The sequence below is a fragment of the Cephus cinctus genome, unplaced genomic scaffold (genome assembly GCF_000341935.2).
Source record: "Cephus cinctus unplaced genomic scaffold, Ccin1 Ccin1_scaffold0123, whole genome shotgun sequence".
In the NCBI taxonomy this organism is placed as follows: domain Eukaryota; kingdom Metazoa; phylum Arthropoda; class Insecta; order Hymenoptera; family Cephidae; genus Cephus; species Cephus cinctus.
In genome coordinates, this window is record NW_014332857.1 from 2,333,547 (window position 1) to 2,343,316 (window position 9,770).

General features: G+C 46.0%; 1 protein-coding gene across 2 annotated transcripts in view; it reads left to right on the forward strand.

Annotated features, from left to right (window-relative positions):
* The window catches only part of LOC107275136 (acetylcholine receptor subunit alpha-like 1), a 68,906-nt gene that overhangs the window by 34,374 nt on the left and 24,762 nt on the right, over positions 1–9,770 (forward strand). For both annotated transcript variants that reach the window (XM_025079838.1, XM_015754969.2), the window contains one exon: positions 9,471–9,515. In XM_025079838.1, coding sequence (XP_024935606.1) covers positions 9,471–9,515 — 45 coding nt within the window. The remainder of the gene's footprint in view (positions 1–9,470; positions 9,516–9,770) is intronic.

Consider the following 9,770-nt stretch of genomic DNA (forward strand, 5'->3'; position numbering starts at 1 on the left):
GGGGGGGGGGGGGGTGGACGGCTCAGGGCTGAAACCTTAAGGGTAGCTACGGCACCAATCGACCAATATCTTGAAGATGCACCAACTTCGTAGAAAGGGATCGATTTTCACCCTTAGGTGAGAGGGTGTCTATATGTCACCCCTAAGCAGCCAGGAAACGATAGCACTTAGGGACACGAGTGTCTCGATACCAGAGGGGGATGATCGGCGACGTAACAACAGTGGCTAAGGGTGGTTTCCCTATACCGTGAAGGAGGGATGATGCAATAAGAGGATGATAATGATAATACGTACTACCTTTCACCCAAGGTAGCATTTTATAACGTTTCTTCAAGATCATCCCTTAGCGCGGGGGGGGGGTGCGGTTGTATGACTGGTGCGTCGGGAGAATATCAACCACCTTCGACTCCAACCCAGTTCGACCCTCCCTCGGTACGATTACAGTCCCGTTTCCTCGGGCGACTTCAAACCACCCTTGCAATAATCTCATGGATTTACGATTCCACTGCGCCCCTACGGGATACTCACGGTTTTCCGCAGAGCCCCCGCTCGACTACCGTCGGTTTCACTTGGGTAATATCGTCACTGCAGGGGCGGAGACACCCTCGTTTCGTGTCTTTAAATTTTTTATTTTACCCAGGGACTATCGTGTTCCACCCGTACGTGTTGGTACGTATGGAAGGCGAGGAGGGGGGGGGTTGATTTAATTGGTCGAGATAAAAAAAAATTTTGAAACCCTATCCCCGCGTCTGATCACATGTATTTTTATTTTCATCCCCTAAACCGTAAGAAAAAATTTGGTCGCTTTGGAGGGTTAAAAAATATTCATTTCAGATCCCTTTGACTCTTTTATACGTTAGCGACGTATGGCTGAAGTGTTGAAAATAGGGGATGATTTTGGTCTAGTTGCGTCTCGTCCGAATCGCCTTGTGTTTGGGATATCTGCTCGAAGCAGATTAGCCAAGTGTGACCGGGAGAATGAAAGGAACCCTTTTCGCCTGAAGTAATGAGGGGTAGCCACCCCCAAGCTTGAGTTTCTGCTTCCTTCGGGAAGATGGGAATTTTTCAATTTCCGGTCGCAGTGCAAACTCGGTCGGATGATATTACGTAGGTCAAAGTGTAGGTGGCGCGAAACTGGACTGGGGGTGGTTCCGTAGTTGGATGTGTGGTGTTATACCGAATGGTTTGGTTGGTGGGTAGCTGAATAAGGGTGGGGTGTAAGTGGGGGGGGGGAGGTGAATGGTTGCCATCGCGATCCCTTGCGACTTGGAAATAAGGGATGAGAGAAGTAAAAGTGCCTGGCATTAGGGTAGACGGCCCTGATAAGGGCTTTTATTAATGGCCAAGCGAATTATAGGAACAAAACAATAGTAAACTGTTTTCCCCTGCCAACCCTTTTATTTCACTCGTAACATCCCCCATTGGTCGTTTCCTCGCCGTTACTTCCTCGGTCTCCTTTCTTATAACCCTATCGTCTGTGGTTTTATTATTTTTTTTTCTTTCTTTTTAGAATTTTACGCTTACGTAGGTCGCTAACGTCAGACGATTTTACGATGGTTTCGTATTTTAGACAAATACACTTTCTCGACCCCTTGGCGATTCTAGGGAATACGAGCGAATTTGCATGTTAGCGTTAAAAAATTTCACAAGGATTTCGCGACAAGAAATTCGGCATCAGCGATATCGTGTAAATGTGGTAATAATTTTGATTTTACTCTTTCGAGATTATAATTTTTTACCGTCCATCGTACACGCCCTTGTACCTTATTTCTAGTAACGAAAAATTCCCTAGCCGATAAGACGCATGCAGGTATGTATCTAGTCTAGGAAAAATATTACGATTTCCGCTATAGTTCCCTATAGGAGAGAAAAAGTTTACCCAGCCGCTATAGCTTACAGTCTATGTGTGTCTTATAAAGTCTAGTGTTTTTCTTTCCTAGGTGTTTGTCCTGTTCTTTTTTTTATAACAACCCTTAGGGATTTCTGCGACAGTAGAGGTTCCGCGGCTCGGACAATCGTTCTTGGCTTCTGTTTTCCATTCAACCCTTGACGCGTAAAGGTCTAAGACCTAAGGGTTGCCAGGAGGTTGTATTAGGGGTGCACGAGGGGTGCAGGTTGCGTAATAAAGACGAAGGGTTGTTATCGCCCGCTGAATATTCGCATTGTAAGTTCCTTGGGGCCCGAGAGCATTTTCGTGTTCGTTATTACAAAACTCCGTTTGTGAACCCTCCTTGCCACCTTCTGAAATTCATCCCTTTCTGTCTTACCAAGATTCACCATCCCTTCTGTGGGTCAGTATCGTTAAATCATATTAAAAAAAGAAATTCGGGTCGACAGACAACTGGCAGCCCTAGAATATGTCACTAGATCGTCAGTCGGTGTGGTAACCGCCGTAATAGTCGTTCACAGGATCGAAGTGTTCTAGGGACTTTTTTCGTTAACAATTTTATTGGGTTGCGGTATACGCAATTTTTTCATCCCTCCTTGTTACGAGTCAATCCGTACAGGATCAGGTAATGCAATTTTGTATGGTAATCGAATAATGAAATTCTTTTCGAGATCGAGGGGAGGACCGGGGGGGGGGGAAACGGAATTCATCCCCTTCGATATTATTGTGGATCACATTGGGCTTTGCATTTCTTTGCGCGTTACCCGCGGACGGAGAATTCAATTAAATTCCGTAGGAATTGCTGGGGAGCTTGCATAGAGTTTAAATTGACAATTTGACATCAGTGTGGATTTTAGTTTCGAATTCCCTAGAGTTCGGGTTGGTATCTAGGGAAAATCTAGTGGAGAAGGGGCTCGCGTAGAAGGCAAACGTAAAAGGTTTCGGAATTGACGGTTCGCAAGAAACTGGAGGGATTCTTATGGCAGCTGGATAATTAAGGGATGAAACCAGAAGTAGCCGGAGAGGGTAGGTTAATTTACTAATGAATTTCAAAGCGAGTCCTCGGCGGCGCTCTTTCATCATAATAATTTGATTCTCTCGAAGAGGGAAGTGTTTGCATCCCTCGTCTATTTTTCATCCCTTACTCGAAATTCCTCATTTCTTCGGTTCGATCTCATCAACCCCCAACGTTTCAGCGTCCCACGTGTTGGCGATGCTCGGGTACGTTGATTCGTACGTCGAGGAGGATTAATTCACAAAAAAAATTTCTAGCCAATAATCATCCCCCGATATTGTCTACGAAGCAACCCTTATTTTATTTTTTTATTTTTTCCCTTCGAGAACCACCCTTGTCACCTCCCAGGGGTATCTCTTTATACGCTTGTCAGTATTCAAACGGGGAAACGGATCGTGCGAGGATTGGCAAGGGGATGGTAGATACGAGGGGTTGAAATTTCGAGAATCCCGTAAAAGTCACCGTGGGGGAAAAAAATGCTATGAACGTTCGTCATTGTTTATTCCGGCCATATTTATTTCCGTGCTTTCTTTCTTTTTTTTTTTCCCCAGCATCCCTTACCGCAGAAACCAAGCGAAGAAGGGACGAAGCGAGAATTCCTCGAGTGGGACGACGCTCTCTAGGGTTCAGAAAAAGGGGTTGCAGATTCTGGGGCAAAAAAAAGGTTGCGTTCACAATAAGAGACAAATGTCCGACAATAAGGGCGCGACGCTTTCACGTCGGGGGTTGAAAAAGCAATAATGAGGAGTCTTAAAAGCAGCGGGGGTATAGTTTGAGAGATGCTGTGGCGTGGACGACTGGGGGCTGAGAGGGGGGAGAGAATATCAGACGCGGACAAAGAAAGCACAGAAGATCACGTCAAAGGTAACAGGGGGTCGGCACTTTCTTTCCCCCCCTGCTTTCTTTCTTTCCCTTCGTCACCATCTTGTACCTAACCACCCACTCTCGGTACCAAGTCGATGACAGCCACAACGAACAATGTATTCGCCACGGACCTTAATGCCATTATGCCTCCATCAACGCGATGAAAAAACTTTGCATAATGAAACTAATATTCGATGCGAACCTCCAAAATGAGGAGAGAGCGAGAGAGCGAGAGAGAGAGAGAGAGAGAGAGAGAGAGAGAGAGAGAGAGAGAGAAGAGTGGGTATGGGACTTCCATGGGATGAGAATGTAGGTAGAACAGGAGATTCTTTATGGGAAATTATGCGTAAAGGATCCAGAAAAACCATATCGGACGATACGGTTGGCAGCCTCTTACGAGCTCCTGGTAATTTGAGGTTTTTTTTTTTTACGAGACGCGATATTTTCCGGCTCCCGTTACCTGGTTTATGTCGTTCCTACCGAAAGACAAGGATAGTCTTTCTTTTTTTCAAGAAACAACCCCAGCAAAAAGCGGATCCAGTGGAATTTCCAAATGTACAGCATCGACGTCCGTCTTTCTTTCGCAAACTTCTTTTTTCCATCCCCGTTTTATCGAAAAACGGCGGAAGGCATTGTCCGTTTAACGAGGATGGTACGAGGGGTTCGTAAAAAGTCCCTAGATGCAGTATTTAACTAGCCGCTGGTACTGTTTCGTAGGACTTTCTTTTCTCCGTTCCGAAAAACTTTCTTCGTTTCATTATATGGCCATGGCGGTTGGTGCGCTTTCCGTTATATGAAAAATTCCCTAGGGGCATTCGTCGAAGAGCCCTGGGTCCCCAGGGAAGGTGGGGTCGACGCTGAAAAATGTCGAGGGTAAAAAGGTACGCGAACTTGAGCCAGGAATACTGAGTAGGAATATGCAGCTGCGAGAATGCGCAAATGTCTACGTGTGTACAGGAGGGGGGTGCAGCTGCATCTACACATAAACGTACACTCGGAGAATAAAACTAGTCACGAAAGGATCACGAACAAGGGATAAGTTCTAGGGACCCTAGGAATAGGTTGGGTCTTGATAGGAGATTCCTAGTGGTGGTTATATAGCAAGTTGACGGCTGACGCAATTAAAACTTTTCTACTTCCGGTTAATACGTCTCTCTGTTCCGAGAATCCTCGACCCCTTCACTGAACCCTCAACCAACCTCCCTCCCTCCCTCCCCACCCCACCCCACCAAATACCACGAAGAGTGTCACCAACTTTGAAGTCGTTCAATTTCATTGAATCCCCATTCGCAGACGCCTCCCCTTTATTTTTACATTCATCCCCTCGTCCCTTCGCAACCCCTACAGCTCCGTACCCTCAATCCTCATTTAACGCATTCCAGAGAGCATGTATTATTCATCGCCGGGATTGGTCGAGGCGGAGAGATTTTTCTATTTTTATCTAATTTTTTGTCCCGTCACACCGCACCCCTTCCAGCTCACTCGAATTTCCCTAATAACGTCCTAGGGATATTTTCTTACTCCAATACAACTCCTGCCGTGGTCAGACTGTCTGCCAGGAAGTTGGGTACCCGACGTTATAAGAGGAATAACGAATGGTCGTTAGACGCAAATCAAAGGGGGTGTGAGATTGAATGAGCAAAGTGAAAAAAAAAAAGAGACAACCTTCGCATCCGTACGAAATAACGAGGTGTAACGGATGCTTAGACAAAGCCGACGTTAACGAGAGCGCAGAAAAACCACTAGAAAATGTCTAGAGCGACGGAGAGGCGCGAGCTCTGTAGGAATAATCCGATAATAATTCCCTAGATGCTTTACATTAATGCATTGTTTTTGGGTATGCTCGTCGGTATACCAGAAAGTACAAGGTACGTGCGCAGAGGTGGGAAGCGAGGGTTAACGAGGAGGACAAGGGTGGTAACGGGCGGTTGATTCGAATTCCCCCGTGAAAATGTTAAATAGGTAGACTGCCTTTCGTATCCTAAAAAAAGGTCGTGTTAAATTTTATCGAAGTTTCGATTCTAGCATTCTCGTCGTTTTACTCGTAGACATGCAGTACGAAACTGCGTTCGCAGCTGTCTCTCTTGTCGCCTGGGAAGCGCTTGTTGCTCCGGTATAATAATAAAAATATATTTTTTATTACATTCCACGGTCTCGCGGAGAACGTGAAATTCTGGCGCAAGTGGATTGCTTCGGGTTAAGGGTTGCCTAGACGGCTCGTAAAAGGTGGCCGGGGGTAGTTTTTGCCGCTGAAAAAGATTTATTTATAACCGGCCAGCAGAGTTTTCTTTGACGAGCGAAGCGTGCTTCGCAAAGATACGGACTACGCGCGGATGCTGTTACGGCGATATTCGTGACTGAAGGGTTGACGGGACGTCGCGGGGGGTGGCGCGACGGAGCATGGGTCCTCTTGCATTGTCAGTGCCGTCCCGACGGCTGGAGGGCGTTCGTAACGTAACGCCGTACGTCAACCAGCCCGAACCTTATCGAGCGCTTATCCTTCTGCGCTAAGCGGTTTTTGAATATCTTCGACAAAACCGTCAGCCCGGGAGCAACCCTTCTACTTATTGAGGGATGACGTTATCCACCCCTAGTGTCCCGGTCCGTAACGTTGTGCCGTTCTAAGCGGAAAACTCTCAACAAAAAATTCAGCGCCGCCTACTTCGACTTGCTTTGGCTAAGGGCGATGGAGGTAGGCTCCCCCCCCCCTCCGCCCTCCTAACTCCAGAACGTGCTATGGATTTCTTTTGGGGTGACTATGGACATACTAACCGTCCTAAGGAAACTTCATCCCCTCGTCTATTTTTTGCCTCTTTTTTTACTCCTGTCCAAGGGGTTAAGTCCAGTCGGCCCTCCTGGCCCTTAATTAACCCTTATTTACGAGGCTGTCCTCAAGACAATGAGCGTCCGGCCGTTACTGAGCTTAACGAAGACGGACGTAAATACGAGATAATGTTTAAAGCTTTACCATCCCCTAGCGTCGTGCTGGGGGTGAGATTACTTTTTTTTTTATGATGGATCATTCCATAAATCCAGCATCTACTACCCTTCATATGTACAATTATACGCCGTTGTAAGCCTGTAGCTAAAGACCACTTTCATCCCCATTTCATGGTAAGCCAGAATAACATCAATATCATCTCTTAAATTTAAGGTGAAAATACACTGTACAATTAAATACCCCAACTTTTCCTTTTCCATTGACATCGATTCCCGGATCGAAGAGTCTTCCGGTTTGGCCTAGGGATATTTTCGAAGATACAGAAACGTTGCCAAAGGCAGCTTGGCGTCTGAATTTTTAGCCTGTATCGCATATTCAAGGGTTGAAACTACCCCCCTCCCGTCGGTACACCAAGGGTAGTGTACAGGTATAACAGGATAGAGAACTGCATCAAGAGAAATGTTCCCCCCTGTATAAACCAATTGGCCTTACCCTGCATCTCTTTTCGATTCCAGGACGCCGACGTTCCGGCAACCCCTATATAACGCAATTCCCCGACTCTCCTCTACTACCCCCATGTACTCTCAAGACCATCGCCGGAAGTACCTAGACCCCCGCGAAATTTCCCGAGACACCTAGAGCTCATCTCTCTGTACGTTCATCGGATCCCGCAAGCCGGTATATCTATATCTATATAACCACCCTCTTTGCCATACACGTATTCACGGTACAACCCTACGAGAAACCCTCTCGGAGGGAACCTCTCGACTACCCCCGAGTTAACCGAACCATCCTACCTCCCATATCTATCCATCCCTCTGTCTTCCCTCGACATCCAATTTCCATAGCATTAGGCTCCTTACACACGTAAACGAGGCCCCAACTCGCCTTGCCGTTTCCTCACGGCTGTCTGAGACCTTCAACCAATAAATAGAGGAAGGGGGATGATGCTTTTCATGGGGGGTGACTTTCCACCCCTGTCACTGAGCACGATACTAGCCAGCACTAGCCAATCACCCTGGCTATACTATTATTGTAGCTGTATATTATGTATATTATGTAACGTCTCTGTCGGTAAGGTAGAACAATTTCTTTAGTATGCTGTTAAATACGATAGGGGATGAATTTTTTCGTTATCACGGTATCCAGATGCCGGTTTCTAATCGATTGACCGTAAGGGTGGATTTCAGTTAGGGTTTCAGCGGTTGGCAGACGTTAAATTTTGTCTTTATACAAGTTCCTCTTAAGGTAACTCATATTCGTCTTTTCCACCCCTAAAGGACCTGCACCTGATCCATATCCACTTGATTCTTTATCACTTCGGCTTTGGTTTAACCCTGGTCTTATCGCAAGTATTTACTACCCTCTGGTATAGGATCAGTAAATTTTCGTTTTTAATCGTTCACCGGGATAATCCGCCATGTATTAAGCTCGGACGTGCGTAAAGGAAAGACAGTTTTCTCGGTCAAATTTTATTCGTGCTGGAACGAAGTTACGATTATTAAAGTTCGATAGAAATTCCCTAGTCTAGGGGAATAAATGCGCTCAATTCGTATGTAAATACAATCGAGGGTACGGGTGCTTGTGGCTGAAATTTATATTTCAGTAAGGGTATCGATGCCTCCTGTCATAAATTCCCTAGCTCCGTTTAAGTACGTAAAAAGTTACTAGGGCTTTTGCCCGGGATCTATTTTTCCTGTATACCTCAGTCCTACCAACGCCTGGCACTCGCCAAGTAGATAAGGCGCGTTTCGGCTCGGACATTCGTACTATTAATCACTCCCCCCCCCCTACCTCCCCTAGACAGCGTGGGGGTGAGAATTTACGTATACCAAGCGGAAGCAAGGAAGGCGGCAGAGCCAAGATTTTCCCCTTGCAGTCTTAGATGGTATGGAGGTTCCGGTTACTAGGGGGTTGTTACGGTGGGTACGGTATATATATGGGGGCATTCGTGAAGTGGTAACTTTCCAGGGAACTTAATTGTGCGTCAGCCCGTATCCCCTTGGCGGAGGTTAGTTTACCCGAAGCAACCCTTAACAACTCGCTATACACCGGCTGAGCAGGAACCGCCTTACCCGTCATCCCCCAGTACAAAGCTCCGAGCCCCAAGTTCAACCCTTTCTGCCAGTGTTAACTTCTTCGTCAACTCGATAATTTTGGGAATCGCGAGCAACCCTCAAAAATATATCTTTTGGATTATTAATTTCGATGGGCCCGAGAGCTAGGGCCCGAGTCTTAACAAAGTAATTAGCATGTACCAACCCTTAAACTGCTCGTGACTATGGCAATTACATGTAATTACAGGCCTTAAATGCTTTATACACGACTTCATCCCCCCTAGGGACGTCCCAATTTTTTTTCTCTTTTTCATCCCCCTCGCCACTCCACTCCATTGGCTGGCAGGAGGGAGAACTTTTCAAAGTTATCTTTTTTTTTTCCTTGCTTTTCCAAGGGGTGGGGACTAAATTCCAGCACTAGACAAATTGCCGGCTTGTGTGCTTCGAGTTACTCGAGTACCTTCGGTTGGATGATTTATCGGAATTTCCTACAGGGGGCGACCCTCTCGCTCATTCTCTCTTTTCTAGTGTCTTGTTCGTATATCTATATTACTCGCGTACGTATACACGCACTACTAGGTAATAGGTAGTGAAACTACGAGATAAATCAATCGCCGTGGAAGGGATGGGATTATAAAAATTATTCAAAAATTTTTGTTTTCCTAACACCTACTACTACTTTCTCTCTTTTTTTTTTCTTTGCAGAACCTGAAGAACCAGATAATGACGACGAACGTCTGGGTGGAACAGGTGAGTTTTCATGAACAAATATAATATAAATTAACGCACGTGCTATTTACCCTCGTACGTGTTCTTCATTTTTTTGCCACCCTTCTCAATAATTTACGCCAACGTGGTCCATTCTCGATTTCTTTACTCTGGGATCCATTAAGGATTTTAACGAGGTGAGTTTGGTGTCAAAGTACGGCCAGAAAAATTCCCTAGGCAAAGAGCAGAAGCTTTTGCGACGATTCACGAATGTGGGTACCTTTTTTTCTTGGGGGG